This window comes from Liolophura sinensis, chromosome 9 (assembly GCF_032854445.1).
Source record: "Liolophura sinensis isolate JHLJ2023 chromosome 9, CUHK_Ljap_v2, whole genome shotgun sequence".
NCBI lineage: Eukaryota > Metazoa > Mollusca > Polyplacophora > Chitonida > Chitonidae > Liolophura > Liolophura sinensis.
The window spans coordinates 20,080,776-20,103,801 of record NC_088303.1 but is presented as its reverse complement, the minus strand read 5'-3'; the positions used below and the strand labels follow the sequence as shown (position 1 = coordinate 20,103,801).

General features: G+C 40.0%; 1 protein-coding gene across 1 annotated transcript in view; it reads left to right on the top strand.

The window, feature by feature from the left end:
* Positions 1-22,962, top strand: part of LOC135475680 (solute carrier family 12 member 5-like) — a 23,739-nt gene extending 777 nt beyond the window's left edge. The window contains 22 exon segments of the mRNA XM_064755610.1: positions 1,240-1,429; positions 1,432-1,468; positions 1,819-2,021; positions 2,790-2,930; positions 3,267-3,365; positions 4,989-5,046; positions 5,300-5,418; positions 6,185-6,359; positions 7,471-7,569; positions 8,306-8,425; positions 8,801-8,905; positions 9,223-9,311; positions 12,608-12,693; positions 13,172-13,260; positions 13,854-13,957; positions 14,721-14,839; positions 15,584-15,671; positions 16,635-16,726; positions 17,004-17,099; positions 19,488-19,570; positions 20,850-20,983; positions 22,038-22,962. Of these exon segments, the coding sequence (XP_064611680.1) occupies positions 1,240-1,429; positions 1,432-1,468; positions 1,819-2,021; positions 2,790-2,930; positions 3,267-3,365; positions 4,989-5,046; positions 5,300-5,418; positions 6,185-6,359; positions 7,471-7,569; positions 8,306-8,425; positions 8,801-8,905; positions 9,223-9,311; positions 12,608-12,693; positions 13,172-13,260; positions 13,854-13,957; positions 14,721-14,839; positions 15,584-15,671; positions 16,635-16,726; positions 17,004-17,099; positions 19,488-19,570; positions 20,850-20,983; positions 22,038-22,129 (2,418 nt within the window). The 3' untranslated portion in view covers positions 22,130-22,962.
* The last annotated feature ends 64 nt before the right edge of the window (positions 22,963-23,026 follow it).

Below are 23,026 nucleotides of genomic sequence, written 5' to 3'. Positions count from 1 at the left end.
TCTTTATAACCTAAGCAGGCGACGATTGCTTCTAACCTCGTGTGACCGCGTCAGTGGCCTAATGCCAGACCAGAGTTCAAACCAGGATGGGGTCATACCAAAAGACCTTCATAATGGTACTTGGTGCTGCCTCAAAACTGATAGGTTAGTCAGGAAACGTGACTGGTTGGCTCGGTGATAATTTGATGTGCCTGGGTGGGGTGTCGTGTCGGGTGTCTTGTCATGATAGTTCAGTGATGGTAGTGAACTTTGATGGCATGGACTCGGCCTACCACAAGAAGACACAGTATATGTACACACACCTAATGACCCCTCGTCGTCATATGGCTGAAAAAGTGTTAATATATGTAACTTCGTGTGGCCTGCAGTAACTTTCAAAGTCGATAATTGCTTATGACCTTGTGTAATGCCGATGATTGCTTTTAACATTCCTCTCGAACTGCGATGGTTACGAAGATAGTGGGCTGCATTTTAAGCGAAATCCGTATTTTGTAAAATTGGCGATCTTGGTTCTTCGTCGCTTTGCTTGGCGGACATGACAAGCCCTGTTTGTCGCAGTGTCTGTTTACTACTGAGTACGCGGGCTTCGTATTTAGGTCCTGAAACCGGCACATCAGTATAAAAACATTGAATAATTCTAAAGACTTACTCAGCAAATGTATTCGAACAAGTTTAAGCAATGTTTTTTAGCTGTAGGCCTTCCCAGACTTGACGTCGTGCATGACATCTTAAATGACGTCGTGTCTTGTTGTGTGGCGTAAAATGTTGAAGTTGACTGAACTTGTATTATGAAGTCATTCTGCTAAGCTTAAATTGAAACGTCATAAAACAAAATATTTCTTTGTTACGTCATGGCGTCGGGGTGTGTAATAACAAAAATGATATCTAACTTTAGTCAGTGTGATATCACTTTCATCAGTGACGGAAATCCTGATATTTCACCTTTATATAAATAATAAATATATTTATTTGATTAGTGTTTGATTAGAAGAACTAATAAGGGAGTAACATAACTCTATAGGGAGGGCTGTGACCATCTGGTGAACTTTCTGGAATGTGCAAGATTGACATGTAAGCTTGCCCACCATGATGTTCACACCACATTCATGGAGTAACTTGAATGTCAAAATCGGTCTATGCATTTATTATCATAATCTCTTTCATACGATGTCCATTTTATTTGTCTAATCAGCAAGAACAGTTTTTTGACTTGAATTTCCATTTTCTTTCGTTAATTAGAAATACATCGCCCCCGAGATGTCGCTTTTCGGCGACGTAAATGATCCCGTCAGCTCAGCCAACAACTTCCGAGTCTATGGGACAGCGTTGTTGATTATCAAGTCTATTTTGGTTTTGATTGGTGTTAGGGTGGTACAGAGGGTCGCGCCGATATCTCTGTTCTGTGTCATAATCTCTATAATTGCCATATACGCGGGATATTCTCAGCTAATCCTGACAGAAGTGTCAAGTAAGTCATTACAAGCAAAATAGATGTGCTTTTTTGGCAACACGATATGTTTCTAAATAAGCTGATTTTTTTTAATGATTGACAAGCTGTTGTAATGATGTTATTCAAATTAAGTTAACTGATTAATTCGAATCTATGAATATTGAAGCAACGGTAGATATATAACTGTTTTGTTGAAAATTGAATTAGAACAAAAAAAAATGCTCGGTGCATCGCATTTTCTGTTCATTTGAGGATTTCTCCTTCAAACATCTGGCATGTCAGTTGCTCCCAGTCTAACATCTTCGTAATGCTTTATGCTAATGGATACGGCACTATAGGCCCTAATCTCTCTTGTACTCGTGTTTCAGAGTTTGCATGCTTGGTGACCGGCTCCTCACCACGGCGTCTATCACGCAAGATGGCGCTGTGATATGTGACAACAACGAAACCGGCCCTATTTACCGACACTACTGTCAAGACGCTAATATGACGTCGTGTGAGGCCTATTTCCTGGACAACACTGTCCAATGGGTGGACGGCATTCCCGGATTAGGGAGTGGTGTTTTTCTGGGTCAGTTTGAAAAGGCTGCATTAAATGATCTCATTATAACCGTTTTTCACGAGCAGATAAATTAGACATTTTAGAAATAATCTTGTTACAAAACCAGGCACAGTAAGTCAGAAAAGCTTTGACTAGTGCTTAGAGTCATCAGAGAGGCACGTGCGATGTTCCCATGCGCATTATCGATTTTCAATTATAAACACCACATATTTTATTTCTTCAGATCAACAAAGACACATGTCTCAATTAGTGATCTTGCAGTCTTGTTGAGGTCATTCAGTCTGCTGTGTATTTTTAACCTCTGTCGAGCATTAGAAACGACCTTCAGGAACAAATCATACGATTGTTTACTACACACGTTCCTCAAATGGCTATCAAACAGTATTATGATCATATAACATTTTCGTTTTCACTTTTTCAGAAATTGGCAAATCATTATAAGACTTAACGGTATTTTAGTTCTACGGGAGTGGTTGGTCATGGTTTACTGTAATCGTACGTCTGAGATTTTCACAAATGCCTTTCTCACTTCTATAGTAATGTTTTCTGTCTTTGCTTCAGCCATATATACAGACTGATTTCACAGACTATAAGCTGTATTTAAACAAACAAATACTCCGACAACCGGATCAAAAGCGTACAAATATCCCAAGTGGGCCTTTGGCTGAGACTTTCAGAAATGTTTGTGCTTTCTATTTTCAGTTCTTTATTCATTTTATGAGCATCAGTTTATTTGTTTGATGTATGTGGTTTTTAATAAAACAAGTTTCTCTTCAGATAATTTGTATCACAAATACAGTAAAGTCGGTGACATTCCCGGAACTGACGTGGCTGCTGAGAGAGGCCGTGGTGACATCATGGCTGACGTCACCACATCGTTCATCGTTTTGCTCGCCATTTACTTCCCGTCGGTCACAGGCAGGTTTATACTTCAATGTTGTAATTGTCAATAAATTTGTGTTATTGCACATTTATTATTACATTTCTGTTATTACATTGTTGCTATTGCACAACAGGATGCAACCACGTTTGACCCATACCTTATCTAATGCTTATTAGACAAAACTATCTGTGGAAATGAGAACGCAAATATTGCACAAGATTTTTAAATATCTGAAATATTACTTTGATGAAAACTGAATTAACGTGTCGAAAAATTATGGTCGTAAATGTCACTTCGGACTGGAAGTCTTTTATATAATTCAGTCAGATATTTGCAACACTTGTATTTTTATGTGTTATTGTATTTTACAGGGCTATTGACCGGATCCAACCTTTCCGGTGATTTAGCCGACCCACAGCGTTCCATACCAATAGGGACAATAGGCGCTGTGGTCATCACATCTCTTGTTTGTATCCTTTATTACATGTTTGTGGTCGTCACGTGTATTGCCCGTATATTTTGCTGTATCACTATGAACAGTACAGGTCATGCACACACCTGTTATTTGTATAGTCTACTATATCAATACGAATATTAGGGGAATTGGTCTTCAGGCGTATTGCCTGTATCCGTTGAACAGTGGAGAACCTGGCCTTCACATGTGCATATATTGCTTGAATACCAGTTGTTTCATTTGGAACGATGAAGATGTGATCATAACATCTGTTTTTTTGTAACCTTCGCTGTATGAGTGGATACAGTTAGCGCGGTTGCCATAGTTGCTGTCACATCTATTCTTCATACAAATAGTTGTACCAGTATGGACAGTAGGCGCAGTAGGTGCCACGCGTGTCGTCTGCATCCTTTGTCGTTAGCAGATACAGTAGGCCTTTGAAACCCTGCAATGAGATATGTAGCCACTTCCTTTCTTTGCTAGTGTACTTTGTTTTACCGCCGAATATTAGAGGTAAATTGGTCATGATATTAATATCCCGTATTGTGTTTTTACTGTACATGTAGGTACAGTATGTTCCATGGCCATTAGTTCTGTCCTCTCTATATGCCGTTGACAGCATCAGGGTCCCACACACGTACTTTAATATTTATGTTTTACATCTTTATACTTCATACATATACCTGTTGATCAACAGCATGCAGGTTTATACTATAAAATGTTACAGGTGTATTCAAAAGATGTTATTGTGAAGCAGAATCTATACACATTTGGTATCCTAAGACTTCTATCTGAATAGGAAGAGGGTTTTCTTTCGGCATTCCAAGGCTTTCTATTTGGATAATCAGAGGCTTTTTGTGGTATTCGAAGACTTTCTGTCTGGATAATAAGAGGTTTTTTTCGGTATTCCAAAGCTTTCTATCTGGATAATAGAGGGTTTTGTTCGGTATTCCAAGAATATCTGAATAATAAGAGTGTTTCCTTTGGTACCCCATTCCTTTCTATCAGGACAATGAGTGTGTGCGTTTGTGGTATTTCAGGTTTTCCTGTCTGAATAGTATCAGAGGCTCTGCATTTGATATTGGCTTACTTTCAGACAAGGATGTTTTCAGATTCCTTAGTCTTAACTGATATTGGGTATATTAAGCTGTGAACATCGTTTATTACCATGTAGTTTATTTATTTATTTATTTGATTGGTGTTTTACGCAGTACTCAAGAATATTTCACATATACGCCGCTGGCTAGCATTATGGTGGTAGGAAACCGGGCAGAGCAGGGGGAAACCTACGACTATCCGTCGGTTGTTGACTGACCTTCCTCACCTCATTGGTGAGGTGCTCATGCGTCATTGCACTGCTCTGGCGTGCTAACCACCTCGGCCACGGAGGTCCCACCATGTATTTGATGTAAAATGAAGTTCGGTGGAGATCACTTGGCACTTACCCAAAAGAATTCGTCCTACAAGTTGAACTTGTACTGTATTTGAAGATATATTCAATATTTCGTCAAATTGTGGTGGTTTACTCCGGTTCCACCTCACGTGTCACCTCCAGCCATTGCGTGCCAATTATTCTTCCTTTTGGTGTTAAATACTAGTGAGTTAAATCAAGTATTAATTTTCCTTAAAGGTGCATTAGATATGTCATTTGTTGTGTTTTTCGGGGCCACTATTAGAGGAGAGGTGTTAAGGGACAAGTAAGACATTTGCTGAATCTGCTGAATAGACTCCACTAAAACTTGGAAAATAAAGAAAGGAACGATTTGTTCTATATCCACGTATAAAAAAATTCTTTAAATTTTAACGATCGTGATTTAATGTGTATCTCTGAAAAATGTGTTCTTCTATTCTCAAATAACGGTACTATTAATGTGCAATTATGGAAGGTGTCAATAGACATTGATGAAATAGCGAGGAGATAGGCTCACTGTGTGTCTGTTGGATTTCTAGGTTTGGAGAGAGCGTGGGTGGGGACATGATCATTGGCCGTTTAGCTTGGCCTACACCATGGGTCATCACAATAGGATCCTTCCAGTCAACCATCGGGGCGGGATTACAAAGTCTTATCAGTAAGGATCATCGTTCTCTATTCATCTGGGGTAATCTGATCTTAGTTTCAAAGAATTAATGTCAAGATCCAGTTGCCTCTCACCAATGCGATCCTAGCTCACGCTGGCTTTCTCTTCTGCCGTACATGGTAAGTTCTTGCAGCAACCTGTGGATGGCCATACGTTTCAGTGGGTCTCCGCCCGGTTTCCTTTCACCATAATGCTGGCTGCCGTCGGGTAAGTGAAATATTTGGTCAGATCATGTACAAGTGGACCCCTTTTATGCAAGAACATCTGGCCCAGTTGAAAGCTGCCTTGCATAAGGAATGGCAGCGACTTCCCCTGCAGAGTATCAAGGAGCTGGCAGGTGGTATGAGAAGGGTTCAGGTTCTGAGAAGATACACCCGATGTTGACGTACCACACTTTAAGAGAGACCAAATAATGTTTTTATTGAGTAATTTTAACCACTGCTTCAACACTGCTCACTCTAGAACCATACTTGTAAAGCCATCGTTTCATATTAAAACCAGTGAAGATAGAAATGCCTGTGTTTGCCATGAAATTGTATGGATTCCACGTTTTATCGTTTTTCATTAGGCAAAAAGTCACACGGTTCACAAGCAATCACATTTTACACCCATTTGATACAGAACATTAATCGCATGTATACAAAATCGCCACCAAGGAGGGTACTTAATTAAGTTGTTTGTGTATATATGTATCCTTCCAATGCCCTGAAAGTCGTACCCGCTCTCTTTAATACCTGTATTTTACCTCTGTCTTCAGGTGCGCCTCGCCTGCTGAACGCTATCGCCAGGGACGATCTCATCCCGTGCCTAGGAGTTTTTAAGAAGTTACGACCAAACGGGGAGCCGATATGGGCCACACTGCTAACCATAGCTATATGCGAGATCGGTGTCCTGGTGGCAAATCTCGATTACATCACACCAGTCATTACCATGTGAGTATTTACAGTCTTCGGGGTCCTGTTGGCAAATCTCTATTACGTCACCCCGGTCATTAACACATCAATCGACAATTACCATGTGAGTAGTTAGCCTACCATCGCTGTAAGTGAGATCGTGACAATTCTCGATTACATCAATCAGTCATTACTATGTGAGTAGTTACCATCGCTGTAAGTGAGATCGTGACAAATCTGGATTGCATCACTCGGTCATTACTATGTGAGTTGTCACCATCGCTGTAAGTGAAATCGTGGCAAATCTCGATTACATCACTCAGTCATTACTATGTGAGTAGTTACCATCGCTGTAAGTGAGATCGTGGCAAATCTCGATTACATCAATCAGTCATTACTATGTGAGTAGTTACCATCGCTGTAAGTGAGATCGTGACAAATCTGGATTGCATCACTCAATCATTACTATGTGAGTTGTCACCATCGCTGTAAGTGAGATCGTGACAAATCTTGATTTCATCACTCAGTCATTACTATGTGAGTAGTTACCATCGCTCTAAGTGAGATCGTGGCAAATCTGGATTGCATCACTCAATCATTACTATGTGAGTAGTTACCATCGCTGTAAGTGAGACCGTGGCAAATCTGGATTGCATCACTCAATCATTAGGGGGCCTACTATGTGAGTAGTTACCATCGCTGTAAGTGAGATCGTGACAAATCTGGATTGCATCACTCGGTCATTACTATATCAGTAGGTACTATCGCTGTTTGTGGAATGGCAAATCTCGATTTCATCCCTGTCTTGGTGACAACCTCAATATGGCCTTGACCTTGCAATCCATGTGCCGTGCATGGTTTCCTCCACTTAAACAACTGAACGCCTTTGTAAATGTTTCTACCTCCAGTCAAATAATTTGTCCACTGTCGTATCTTCTTTTGTTCACTGCCGTAACTACTTTTTACGAATACGTATTTTGGTGAAATTTTTAGCACTAATACTAGGCAAAAACACAAACAGATTTTACACTTTTTAAATGACGATATGAATTGTTGGATACTTGGTTGCCTCCTGAATTAAGTTACACACCACAGGCAAGCTAACGGAGTATCAGTTGTAGCGAACGTTTTATTTTTCTTATCTCTTCAGATTTTTCCTGATGTGTTACGCTTTTGTGAATTTGGCGTGTGCCCTGCAGACATTGCTACGTAGTCCTGGTTGGAGACCCAGGTTCCGATTCTATCATTGGTAAGTGCCAGTGATACCTTGGTTCCAAACATCCGATACAGATAAATCCAAACCAAACCAAAGCCCACAAGGGTAATTCGCTTCTGATATACATCTAAATGCCATATTTACTGTACCGATAATGACCCAAAGGACATCAACATCGGTTTGGTTGTGAATTATCTGAAAAATCGATTAAGTGTCATAAGTGTCTTTTGGACTGTCTCACTGTATAACCAGGTTAATGGTTGGGCATAATACTGCTTAACGCAGGGCTAGGGACTGCATAAGCACTAGTACTTTCACTCCAACATGATGTCTGTATCATTTACATGTATGTTGTATCAGTTCTGAATAATGTTTTATTATCTTTTGAATCTGTATTCTGTTTTTGATATGACACTTGAAACATAAGGAAGTTCTTTCTTACACAATTGAGGACTGATGACTGCTTTTTAGCATATCTTTAATACTTTTTATTCTAATATGAGAGTTGGTGTTGATGATTGTGTTGAAAATTATCTTTGGAATTTTCGATTTTCCACGTCTTCGAGAACTAGAAGAATTGTGGGTTTGACTCTATATGATCGTGCGACGTAAAGCGTATTGATTATCTTCAAATAATAAAAACAAACAAAATTTGACCTAAATGGTTTTACCTTGTGTAGGTAGCCTTATGGACGTAAGTCGCTAGCCAATCTCATTTAATTGCCTTTCGGTGATTAACAGGTAGGATTTGCTGGTTTTGCTTCTGTAGGACTCTCTCCTTACTCGGCATGTCTCTCTGTGTGGCACTGATGTACATATCTAGCTGGTATTACACACTGGCAGCGTGGGGCGTGGCTTTCGGCATCTATAAGTACATCCAGTTCTATGGGTAAGCGATAACTAAAGCTATACCGTGAGGGTTCATTGTCTATATACTAATGGTGAGTATTTCTGTGTGTATAAGATGAAATAATCCGGAAATTGGACAATGTAGAGTAGAACAAAGGCAGTTTAGTTTAGCTCGCTGTTTCCTCAAGGCAATCGTAAAGGCTGATGTATGGAGCTATAAAAATGATTATCTTGTTCTGTCCTAGGAACTGACATCCATTCTGACACCATCTACATTTATCCTCAAATGTTTCTCCAGCATTGTCCTCATTAGAGGCTATATGCTTTGGGCTATGCTAGTAGCAGTGTGTATTTACTAATAATCCTTTTATATTGACTGTTTCTATAGTTTAATGGTTGTGATCGTCTTTTGTAGACCTGACGACGACTGGGGAGATGCCATGAGTACCCTATCCATGACCACGGCACGCTACACGCTCCTACGGCTTCCCAAAGACCCTTTACATACCAAGAACTGGCGGTAAGGTGTCGACCTTACAGCATAGCTAACGCCATTCTTTACTTTGATTTCCGTCTTTGGAAAATTGTTAATATATATATATCTTGCTTTATCCTCTGATAAAACGGTACGGTTTGAAAAAATCCAATGTCCGAAATTGAACAACGCCAATGTCTAGCTGAATTTAACGAATAGTTAACAAATAACAGAAGGATTCTAAATATAGTATTAATTTAAAGACCCTAATGGAAGCATACAATCGCATTTCACTGCTTTAGGAATTATAATTACGTAAAGATTCTGGTGTGCATTCAAATACCTATTTCATTTCGTTTCAGTCCACATTTACTGATTTTACTGAAACTGGATTCTGAGAATAACCCCAAATATCCAAACCTGCTGGGCTTAGCGAATCATCTGAAAGCCGGTATGTATCGTCATGTTTGTGTGTCAGTGACTTGTTGATAGCCTTGTTGATAGCCTTGTCACGTTCTTCTTTAGTCTTATAATCATTCGACTGATGTTAGACCTATGACTTTTAAACTTATCAATCTTTGTATACTCTCTCTCTTAGCGCTTACCTCTACAGGACAAGTGGTGGACAGTTTCTTTGTTAGTCTAGGTGATTTGACACTTTGCATTCTGGTAATTACCCGGGAGTCTGAATTCAAACTCTATACAGCTCTGCGTCCCTTTCTAACGCTCAGTTTATATCTCTGCCACCTGTAGCAGATTTTTTACAGAACTCCGGAACTACGCCTAGGTCACTGGGGTCTCGGTGATGAGACAGGAAGAGAAAAGAGAAACACCTATGTTTCCTATGTTTCCATTAATACTTGATTTGTATGTGCATTCTCTTCATGTAAAGTGTGCATCTAGCGGAAACCTGAAACAATTTTATTGATGAATGCTGATTATAGGTTCGTGGTTAAACTAGACCAATGGTGGCAATAACCAATGTGAAGCAAGCATAGAGAGCGGCACATGCGCTGTAAGGAGTATGCGTCTTGGACGATCAAAATAGCAATACACACTTTATGTAGGGTTATCTTTTCACATCGGTATGTGCCTGCAGTAGCAGGTTTGAAGTATTTTTAGGATTTTCAGCTGGTTTGATACAGCCTTACCTAGAGTTATGATTCAGGCAGGTACGTACTACCTAACCAAGACGAATTTTTTCATAAGCAATTGTACACTCACCGGTCAAATATTCCTACTTGCTTTTTAAATCCAGCATAAGTTTTGGTAAAGTGACCAACCTGGAAACCAAAAAACTGAAGATAGAATAGATGATCCAGAGCACTATCTACGAGAAAGCAATGTGTTCACTACATTTGTCCAGGTGCCATGGACATTTTTTTTTTGTTGCGACCTGTTACGAGTACTGCGAGCAATTTGATAAAAACGCCACCCTAAAATTAAACAAAATATTTCAATATAACGTGTAAGTTACCGGGAAAAGATAACTGAAACAGTTGACAAATGTTGGTAGCCCATACGGTTGCGTTGCTCTATGTGATGAACTTCTCCACTTTGTCTACATACTGTAAATACTAAGGTTGTGTGTATGTAGGGAAGAGTCGGTGGCTTAACTAGCTGTTCCATCAATCTTGCAGTCTCCTACAACAGGGATAAATAACATGGACCAGAAATGGAAAAACTGAGAGCAAAAGCAAGCTATTGAGATGTGATGCCAGGTTTCTAGTACATGAAAGACATGCCGTGGGTGAAATAATCAAAAAAAAAAATATACACCTTGAAATCAGAATGAGTCACGCTGTTCATTTACACCGGTAGAACGCCCCTGTAAACTCACCACCCTCTATATAAATATATCTGGCCTTATGTCTTAAACTTGTGTGGTTGCTCATACTCTTGTCTAGTTTTTAAAAAATGCTATACATGTATATTACTAATGAACTAATGCTACAATGAATGTCTGGCATTTCTCTAAAATTATATCGGAACTTTGAACTCTAAAACCACTTTGAACACATATTTAAAATAGAAACAAGACATATCTTTGAGTTTATGATCGTGTCCTCGCCTTGCCTACACGTGTGGAAATGTAGATAATAAAACCTCTTTCAAACCTCATGAACTGCATTTCAGCCTGGAATATAAGGTTTAGCTGTCACATGACTTGCTGCACCTTTCTATTATATGGGTAGCGGGATATTCACCTAGCGGCCAAATCACCTAATCCACGTCACCCGAATTCTAGATGTCAATCACCCAGTATGCGTATCAGTTAATTACTGCACGTAACGTCTAGCGACAATGTACAAATAAGGTATGTTACTACGCGTCTGTATTATACTGAGTTTATTTACAAACTGTACAGGTAAGAGTGCTCTCCTTCTTAACTTTGGTATACATTTCCATAAAAGAGAACACGAGCACAGTCTTTCGAACACGATCAACTTACAACTGCTAGAACGTACTATTATAAACTTGTCTAGTGTAGACCTACATATCAACCAATACACTTTCTTTGTCTCGCGCCAGTGACTCTTTACAAAATGCTGAATGCAAGCATTGTCTCAGAACAAGTGTTGGATTCCGGGAGTGGAGAAAGAGGACATGCCTATAAATAGATGAACCAAGTTCGATGACCTGACTGAAAGTTCGTGTAACTGACGGCTCCATATAGCACCTTGTGAAATGTAGGACGCGAACATTGACTCCCATAAAAGATAAACATCATGTTTACCAGTTCGGAGATGTTCTAGAGCCATGCCATTATCCACTGCAGAACTCATCAGGTGTGATTGTTTTCTATCGAGATTTAGTTTACTTTTTCTCCATCTAGCTCTCCGATCAAGTGTGTAGTCATTTATAATTTATAATTAAAATTTATTTCTTGCATCATCATGTCGAACATCAACCTGCTAAAAATATGACCTTTCACAAATCATCATGTGTTTGCCGAAAATAAATACAGAATGCCACAGAGTAACGTTGAGTAGCCTGTCAGTGAAATTTATATTTTATTGAAAACAGTATGATTTATAAGCTCTATATTTTCGTCCATTTGAAATACAGTTAAATTAACATTAAATTTTCTCTTTATTCAAACATTCTAACGACAATTGATTAAATTCAATATTCTATTTAAATGGTTATGTTTGCGTTAAAAGCAATCCGGCTGGGAAATGATGCTACCGTACTCTGTTCAGGTTATGCTTTTACTTGTGGTCTGAAATGTACATAACCTTTTCTACCATATCGTCGAAGACTTAGTCAAACAGATCCCTGTTCGCTGACCCATAATGAGACTTTAGTCCAGATTAAAGTTAACACCGGATTTCATTGATATACACTGTTGAACAACTGGGCTCAAGATCACAGATCTGTCTTAGACAAAAGTCAGGCTTAATCTTATCTTCAATACTGTTCACTGCCTCAAAATTGTGACCAACCATAAAGATTCCAATTTTAATACTAAGAGCTAACTTGAACCTTCACGACAAGAATGAGAATCAGCACTTAAGTTAAGGAATAATATCACAAAGATAAGAGTAATTCTAACTTAAGCTTTGTGATCATGGGCTCACGATTTTACCTTTGTGAGCTCACGGTTTCCGCCATCCACCTTACTCCCTGCCGTCATGTATGAGTGACGTGACTCTTTCTTGAGTTCAACTTCAAACACCAATTATTTACGTATGTGCATAAGTAGCTCCGGATGAGGCTGATTGTCCTCGATGGTGTTTTGTTCAGGAAGCGGGGTAACGATGGTAGGTAGCGCTATCGACGGAGACGCACTTGACCAGGTTACAATGGACAGCGCCGTGAACACAAAGGAGGTAAGCGACTGGTCCCACCATTCCATTATACCGTCAGCATTAAGAAGTTACAAGAGTCTTTCTCTCGTTTCATTTTATTGCTAACATCAAGGGTATCCCTGTGTCACGTTATGGTGTAAGTTTACCAAGTAGGTAAGCAACTGTTACTGCCATATCGTTACGCCCTAGGGAGTCACTGATTGCTCTCGCCGTTGTGTCATTTAGTGGGGATGCGACCTTTCAACCTCTTTAATTGGGTAGGACTGGGTTTTCAGGTCACGTCGATTTCTAAATTATACGATTTCCTTAATTCTCACCCCTGCCAGCGCAATACTACATGCACTTTTTTAATACTACGTATGTCTACGACACACTATAAGAATTGTAAAGCCTGAATCAGCCCATATAGATAACAGATGTATATAACTTCGATCATACTGTATAAGGTGTTGTGCTTGGTTCAGATTATACTTGTTTTATACCTGTTGTGTCATTTCAGCATCTCTCGAAGGTTTTAGCAAAAGCCGGTATTAAGGGCTTTGTGGATGTAGTCGTGTCAGATAGCATAGTATCGGGAATAAATGCCATGTAAGTAGTAAATATCTATTTAGACCTGTCTGTGAGCGTTGTTGTTATTATTTGGGCCTTTTTGATATTCCGAAGGCAACGGTTTTCATTCAAACCGTGTACCGTGCTCTCCCGGAAGACGACTATCCTCTCGGTAGCGTGCTCGAAAGTTTGAGATTTTCGCTATAATTCCGCTGAGACTGGTTTCTCCTGGGTCGGACCTCAGCTCCATGCACCGTGATATGAGTGAAATAATTTTTCTTAAATTGATAAATTGAAAATTCATAAAATAAATTTTACTTAATTGTTTGTTTAGTGGATTGGCGATACTCAAGAATATTTAACTTATACGACGGCGGCCAGCATCATGGTGGGAGAAACCCGGGGTAAACCCAAGCAGGTTGCTGACAGAGCTTCCCTTGTACAACCAGATAGGAAGCCAGTATAAGCTGTACTTGAATTTCATAGCGACAAGCAACTCATCAAATATTTTAAGTTATGATGTAAGTTAAGGAAAAAATTGCTGAATTGTGTTTTTATTACAATGAATCACTTTTTTTGTCCTGCTAGCAAAACTCATTCATTTCACCAATGTTTAATGGTGTGTTTTGCAGTGTACAAACCTCGGGACTAGGTGGACTCCGCCACAATACAGTGATGTTAGGCTGGCCGTATGGCTGGCGGGAAAACCAAGGACACGGCAGGCACGTGTTCATAGGTATAACTGAGTAACTATTCAGCATTTGTAGATTTAAGCATCCGGTGCAGTGTAAAAATGGTATAGTGTAGGACATAATTATACTTTATAGATGGCCTTTAATTGAGATCCGTTGGAAGGTCAGTCAGCAACCTGCGGACGGTCGTGAGTTTCCTCCGGACTCTGCCCGGTTTCCTCCCACCGTAATGCTGGCCGCCGTTGTATAAGTGAAATATTCTTGAGTACGGCGTAAAACACCAATCAAATAAATAAATAGATAAACTGAATTGAAATCAATGTTTAATTTCGCGATTGTTCCAGAATTTTGAAAAATAAACATTGTAGATAGTATCTTGATATTTTGACATTTAGAACAGATTTGCACAATTGCGTATTTTCCCCCAAGAACAAATAAAGTCTAATGTTAAGTACTCGTGCAAAAGCAGTGCGTCAGTGCACACTTGTACATATATATCGCGATGTACCCTACGATAGCATCTTTCAGAGACATGATTGGGCAATATACGGGCACTGCACAATCAGTTTAATCTTCTTTACTCCTTAACTTCAACGCCTCCTTAACTTTAACGTCTGTAAATGAACTACGACAAGACTCTGCCAGACAGGAAGTTGTATTTTCTTTTTGTCAAGCTTAAAATGCATATTGGAATATATTTTATATCCGACTTCTAGCACAGATCTCTCGTATTTATGATGCTTCAACATCCCCTTAGCTATATATGTATAGGTAAGCCTTGTGTATTAACCTTTGACATTGTTTCAGAGACGATTAAGTGTGTTCGTGCCAACAAGTTGTGCCTTCTTGTCCTGAAAGGATGTGACCTTTACCCAGAGGTCAACAAAAGATTAACCGGAACAATCGACATTTGGTGGATTTACCATATCCTTTTGCCACATCGGAATAATATTAAATATCTGACCAAGATAATCATACCGCGCTTGTATGCCTGTACTCATACAAAATGTATTTGATTGTTGTTTTACACCGTACTGAAGAATATTTCACTTATACGACAGCGGCAAGCATTTTGGTGGGAGGAACCTGGGAAGAGCCCGGAGGAAAACCATCCCCAGGTTAAAAGCCACCATTAGCTGGACTTGAACTCACAGCGACCACCGCATGTGAGAGAGGAAATAGTGAATTAACATATATTTTCGCTTTTGATTTGAAAAAAGCCTGGTTCATCTTCATTTCTTTTTTCTTTATACAGAGGCAAAGTTTCTAGCGTGTGAAACCTTTGAGATCCTCATTAAGACGATTAACCCTTCTGTTATCTATTACTATACGTGTACGAGGCAAAAGGTTAAAAATGGCCTTAATATAGTTAGCCTACATAAAATAATAAAAGACTTACAGGATAAAGAGTAAAACCAAAACAGCGACGACGGTGTCATAATTGGCAAGTGGTCACGGGTAACCGGTGAAATACTGCCACTTGTCAGTTTACCTCAAGTATGGTATTATTCTATCTGTTCATGTAAATGTTTAAATAGTAGGGAATTACACGCACTATAGAACTATAGCACTATATAAAGCTTCCACCAACTCATACAATATATAGCTGAGTAGTGTTTTCTGTCTGATAAATTCCCTGATAGACATGTTTTTCCTAAACCACCTTACATGATGGAGGTCTTCTGCTGTTGATGCCGTTTCTCCTGAAAAGGCACAAAGTCTGGATGAAATGCAAGCTGAGGATTTTTTGTGTGGCTCGTATCCTTTACAACTTTATCTGGAAGTACTAGTAATGCAGAAAATCATCCCCTTATTCTTATCGCGTAAACAGAACCATGCCCATGAACTTGTAATGCTACTACCCTCGAGAGCGTCAGCTGCACAAATTTGTGGACAGGAAGCCAGCATTATGCGGTTTCCTGTACAGTCAAAGGATTGGTGCAACAAGGGAAATAGCCTAGTACTATGACTGGCATGCATTGCGAAACACAACACCCAATTTTTTTGTCATCACTGAATTTCTAATTCCGGCTCGTCATCAATGTGGCCATCAATATTTTACTATATAGCCATGCCTTGTAATTCATCATAAACAGGCAGGAAAATCCTCCGACAAGTCACATTACAAGTCTGGGTCGCTCCCCAGTGCAGGGCACATGTAACTGGCATGTTCGAGAGTTGTATCCATGTGGTTAATGGACTATTTTTGTAACTGTAACATAAAACATATAAAACACGGATATAATTGCTGCTCTAAAATGTATACACCTGTATAACTTCCTGTTTTCCAGTGTTCCCTCTTCCAAAGTACACTCAAAAAAATAATCTGTTAATTTTAACAGGAAATCTGTTGTTTGAGTGATGCTAAAATGTATTTTTCTACTGCGACAGATATAGCACACATATTATATTAATTCAACATAAAGATTCTGTTAGACCAGCAAGATATTATGTTGAATATGACACAGTATTATGTTATAATAACAGAATACAAGACGACAGGCTTTCCATTAAAATTAAGAAATTAGTTTTTTGAGTCTTACAGGTTTATGTGTATATGATACCTATGGTTTAAATCTTGATGATTCCGCTTCATTACGGGATGATCTCGTTTGATGATTCTCCAGCGTTTCACGAGCTCTATGGTACCAAAACTGTAGCGACAAAGCGCTTTACAGACTTACGGCTTCCTTGTGTAATCCAACCTTAACACAGTCACAGGAGCCACTGATAATAGCATACAAATGAAGAAAGATTTAGAGAAGTATTTGTACCAACTGAGAATAAACGCAACAGTCCATGTTGTCGAGATGGTAAAGTGTTTCTTCATAATTTCTCTATTTATTTTTTTGCTTAATTTGCTTATTTAGATTTGTTGCGAGACATGATATTATTTCAATAAAATTTTTGTTCTTATTAATTTAGGTTAAGATTAACGTCTGTCCTGTTTTGTGTACAAAACTGCTTGTTATTGTAACATTGCCTTGTGTCTGCTATAGAGAACTATGCGATTAGGAAAAAAATTGTATGTTCTGCCTTGTTCATGTACACAGACAATCTGCTCTGCTTAATGGCGACCTTCCCTTCTAGGAAAGCCGAGCCATATCCGCGTACACCTATGAGAGGACCTTGCGGATGGAGGACCGGGTGGGAATTCTCACACAGATTCGACGTGATTCGACTCATGTGAGTAGTAACATATAGACATAAGGTTCTCTCAATGCCGCATGGCTCTGTAGAGGCGAGTGGGGGCATATACATGTAGACATAAGGTTCTCACACATATTCGACATGATTCGACTCATGTGAGTAGTAACATATAAACATCAGGTTCTCCCAATGCCGCATGGCTCTGTAGTGGCGAGTGGGGGCATATACATGTAGACATAAGGTTCTCACACATATTCGACGTAAGTCAACTCATGTGAGTTGTGACACATAGACATAAGGCTCTCTCAATGCTGCACGGCTCTGTAGAGGCGAGTGGGGGCATATACATGTAGACATAAGGTTCTCACGCAGATTCGGCGTAAGTCAACTCATGTGAGTAGTGACACATAGACATAAGGTTCTCTCAATGCCGCATGGCTCTGTAGAGGCGAGTGGGGGCAAATACATGTAGACATAAGGTTCTCACACAGATTCGGCGTAAGTCAACTCATGTGAGTAGTGACACACAGACATAAGGTTATCTCAATGCCGCATGGCTCTGTAAAGGCGAGTGGGGGCATATACATGTAGACATAAGGTTCTCACACATATTCGACATGATTCGACTCATGTGAGTAGTAACATATAAACATCAGGTTCTCCCAATGCCGCATGGCTCTGTAGTGGCGAGTGGGGGCATATACATGTAGACATAAGGTTCTCACACATATTCGACGTAAGTCAACTCATGTGAGTTGTGACACATAGACATAAGGCTCTCTCAATGCTGCACGGCTCTGTAGAGGCGAGTGGGGGCATATACATGTAGACATAAGGTTCTCACGCAGATTCGGCGTAAGTCAACTCATGTGAGTAGTGACACATAGACATAAGGTTCTCTCAATGCCGCATGGCTCTGTAGAGGCGAGTGGGGGCAAATACATGTAGACATAAGGTTCTCACACAGATTCGGCGTAAGTCAACTCATGTGAGTAGTGACACACAGACATAAGGTTCTCTCAATGCCGCATGGCTCTGTAAAGGCGAGTGGGGGCATATACATGTAGACATAAGGTTCTCACACAGATTCGGCGTAAGTCAACTCATGTGAGTAGTGACACATAGACATAAGGTTCTCTCAATGCCACATGGCTCTGTAGAGGCGAGTGGGGGCAAATACATGTAGACATAAGGTTCTCACACAGATTCGGCGTAAGTCAACTCATGTGAGTTGTGACACATAGACATAAGGTTCTCTCAATGCCGCATGGCTCTGTAGAGGCGAGTGGGGGCATATACATGTAAACATAAGGTTCTCACACAGATTCGACGTGAGTCGACTCATGTGAGTAGTGACTTGTAGACATAAGGTTCTCTCAATGCCACATGGCTCTGTAGAGGCGAGTGGGGGCATATACATGTAGACATAAAGTTCTCACACAGATTCGACATAAGTCGACACAGGTGAGTAGTGACATTTATTGTTCGATAATTTTTGAATCACCTTATTTCTATCAAAATTTAATTTTATTTTGAATTTCATATCAACTGTTTATTCAGTGTCAGAATTAAACCTTTTATTAAACTGTTATACACGTGGCCTTAGTCGACCTATCTCCGTTGTTATCTCCCTTTATTTGTTTATGTATGAAACACAAATGTGATTAGCATACTTGGAAGGCTCCTTACACATGAAAACCACACTTAAAATTCTGCATATGGATTGGAAACAAGCCGATGGGGCCCTACACAGACGAGTGTTACTGCAAGTTCTGTAATTAAGCCTATACATGCAAGGTTCTACATCAGTAAGTGTTCGTACGTGTATATCATAAGCTTTATACTGAGGCATGGGTCAAAGAGACTTCATACCGGTGGGAAGAGCGGAGGCTGCGTACTGCGTTCCATCGACAATGGGACTGATTCCACCTTGAGTTTGAACAAGATTAGAGAGTATTTCATCCAAGCGGTGATACATGTGCTACAAGTGGTCCCGTTCCAATGTAGAATGAATGCATGCTTGGGGTTTTACGTCGTACTTAACAATTTTTCAGTCACATGACGAAGAGGAGTCATTAGGTGTGTGTACACGTGCTATGTCTTCTTGTCCATTCCGCCAAAGTGCTGCCGCCACTCAAGTATCATAGCGAAGACACCAGACATGACACCCACTCAGTCACATTATAGTGATACCGAGACAACCGGTCCTGTTTCCTTGCTCTAACCTCTGAGTGCTAAGCGAGGCAGCAACTAGTACCATTTTTAAAGTCTGATATAATCTGACCTGAGTTTGATCCCAGGTCTCCCGACTTCGAGGTGGACGCTCTGTCTATTAGGCCACCGAAGCGGTTCGTTCCAGTGTAGACTGAGTGAGTTGTTCAATAAATATCTAATCATCAATGTGTGTCTTGACATTGTGTTTAGAAACCACTCGCTGCAGATGACGACGAGGCCACCTATACGTATACTGGTGACAGCAATGGCGACAGGAACACAAAGAGAAAGATGTAAGTATTAGCAACTATATGTATACTTGCGTACATGTACATGTTAGTAAACCGAGCTATGACAAATCAGACAGAAAATCTAAGGTATTTGGTATAGCAAAATATCACGGATACCTGGTTTGGATGTGCACCTTTGCTGGATAAAACAGACGGCAATTGAGTCTAAACACTAGCTACCTTTTAACGCCTACAGTATATTGATGGTGATTTATTTATATATTTAGATGGTTGATGCCGCTATACTTAATAATTTGTCACTTATACGACGGCGGTTAGTTTTTGGGTGAAGGAAACCAGGGTGCTTGGCAAAAGCCTTGCCCCCTTGGCCAAAACCAGAATTAGCTGATGGCTATTATCTTGCCTGCTACCTAACTTGTGGTCTCCGTGGCCTGGTACGTAGCGTGCTAGCGCGCGCAATGACCATTTCAATCGCTGAGAATTAAGGCCTGGCTCATGTTGGTTTTCCCCCTGTCGTCTGTAGGAAGGTCTGTCAGTACCTGCGGATGGTACATAAATCAAAATACAGCTATGCCAACCTAATTGGAAATTGTGGTCAAATTAGTAGTGTATATGAATGGTGTATTACGACTGAACCAGATGCCTGGACCAGATGACTGAAAGCTGACTGTGCTTTTGGCAAAGCTGATGTGATACAGAATTTTGTACTGCACGATAATTTGAATATCGGGTCCTCACTGCAACACCCACTGAGCATGGGTTTTATTGAATTTCTCCGAACATCTTATATACGATACTCTCGTGTTGTTTTAGCTCAGTTTATCTATGTATCGACTTCATAGATTTTGTGAAGAGCACAGTATTTCTGTGATAGAACATTCAGCTCTGCATCGCTTCCGAGAAAAAGCTTATACAAATTTTGGTTGTGAATTAATGATAATGGCTTTGGTTGTGGTTTTAGAAACGATACCTGTTATTAAAGCCAGTACCATTTGGTCGCCTCTCGACGTCCTTATGAATCGGAAAGTAATTCCTCATCGAAAGAATGATCCCTTTCAGTGATGTACAGGCACAAAAACCAACTGAAGATGTATGTACATGTCAGATGCTAACTGAGAGAAGAGACAAATAAGACCTACAGTTGAGATCCAAGTGATGGCTGTAACTTAGAGAAGCTGCCAGTTCTATAATCTTGTGTATGACTGGGGATGGAGCCAATGTCGGCAGCCCACAAAGCCTACGTTTTAAACAGTTTGCCAGTATTTTAGTTGTAATTTTCACCGAGTGACTTATAGTACTGACTATTAACTCCTATTTACAGAAATCATAAAAATGTTCGTCGGATGCACACGGCTGTAGAACTGAACAAAACCGTGCTGGAGAATTCCAAGAACGCCAACCTTGTGGTTATAAATCTACCGAATCTGCCAAAACACAAGGAAGGTGAAAAATGTTGTATCCTTTTGGAAATCATACTTTAATTTGCTTACAATCAATTCACCTTTTTATCTCAGTTGTGTACTTCATCTCCATAACATCTTAACCGTCTGCTATGTTAAGCTCTCACTGGCAGCGATAGGCCGTTGACTGTTAAACAGGCTCGCAGCAAGGCCCCACTGGCTAGGCTGCCTTAAAGACGGGCTAAGTCAGATACTGCCGTTTTCCTCCAGTAATAAACCTGATGGCCATCGAATCAGTGGGATATTCCTGAGCACGCCGGTATATTTTCTCCATGAAGTAATTAAACATATAGTGTCACACAGTTTCTGCTTGGAGTTCATTTCTGATCGATTCAGACTATTGTTCTACGCTTTTACTTGGATCGGTTTAAGAAGTAATTTTAATTCCGCAGGTAATGTTTTAGGTCAACAAAATTATCACATCGTGCTAGAAGAGTTTAAGGAAATGTCATAAAGCGAATGCCAGGCTTCCAAATGCGGTGTCCCAGGATATTCTTGAATACGGCGTAAACACCAATGAAATAATTGAATGAACTCTTGCCCAGGTATGTGAACAATATTTGCGGTGTAAATCTGTAGCCCCCACCCCCCATAGGTATGTGAACAACGTTCGATGGTAAACTGTAGCCACCACCTGGTAGCTGATCAAAGTTTCAGGCGTAAAGCTGTAGCCCTCTCCACCCTCTCCCCCTCCCCCCCCCCCGCTCCAGTTATCTGAACAATGTTCGATGGTAAACCTGTAGTCACAGCCTGATATCTGATCAAAGTTTCAAGAGTAAATCTGTAGACACCCATCCCCATCACCACCCATTGTATATAAACAGGTTCCGGACGTAAACATGTAGCCATCTCCCCAGGTATCTGATCAAAATTCAGGCCTGAAGTTGTAGCCTAGTCAACAGTAACCGAGTCGGGTACACAACCTCATTAGTCAATTGCCGGTAGTCTCAAAGTATAACCTAAATGTGTTAGATAACATAGCCCGCGAGAGTCGTGCTTTCGCGCGAACCTTTTGTGACGCGGGACCTTATAACCTTAACCCAGAACAGACATGGAGTACCTGGCGGCACTGACAGAGAATCTGGGACTAGTGTTAATGGTACAGGGTAGCGGCAAAGAAGTGGTTACCATTTATTCCTAATTGGAGTTGAATAATTCAAGAAGACAAGGATTCTTCTGTGAAGAAGACAATTAAATTCTGTAGAAATTAAAATGTTAAGATGTGAAGGCACTTTGTTTGATGGGAAGTTAAGTGGTAGACTGACATTTTCTCTCTCGCATATAGTTGCACAGAAACCACAAATTTGATCTTATCTTCGTGTTTTTAATCTGTGGAACACTACAAATGTTTAGTAAAACATCACTACTTGAAAGTGTGGTGCACTGCTTTTTCCCTTCAACACTTTTTTGAAATTTATATTTCGAATATTATGCGATATAAAGCTACCGGACAAATTAATGGAGAAATTGTCCCGCCTAAGGTAATATGGACCTAAGCTATGCTAAGTATAGGTCAATCCAGCCTTTTGCGATGACATTTTGTAAGCAAACTGGTTCCTGGTTCATTGCAAAAAAACATTGGTTAATTCATCTTGGAGTCGAGTCCCCTCTGTGCCGGAAACGAAACCCCATTCTCTGAGCCGCTTGTTTGGATTCCTTCTTTCACGATGGATGTATTAATTAAAATCGCATTGGTGTTTCGTACAATTACTCTTCTAGCTCTGAAAATAGTACGTTATCTTTTGTTACTTTCTAGCCGCTCGTCAGCTGACATTTGGATCAGTATATGTATAAGAAGTAAGGACAGTGGCGGTTTGATTTGTCTTGTGTAAAGACCAATATTTAATCGTGTGTTGTACATGTGATATTTTATGAAGTTATATTTTTTCTTCAACCCAAACACAATTTTTGATGAACGATGTTCTCTATTTGTATCAGAGATGTGTACATATGAGCAAAAAATAAAATTGTAAAACCGATTTCATTTTCTTCCTGTAGTTACGTGCTTTAATTCTTAAACCAACACAAACCACTAATA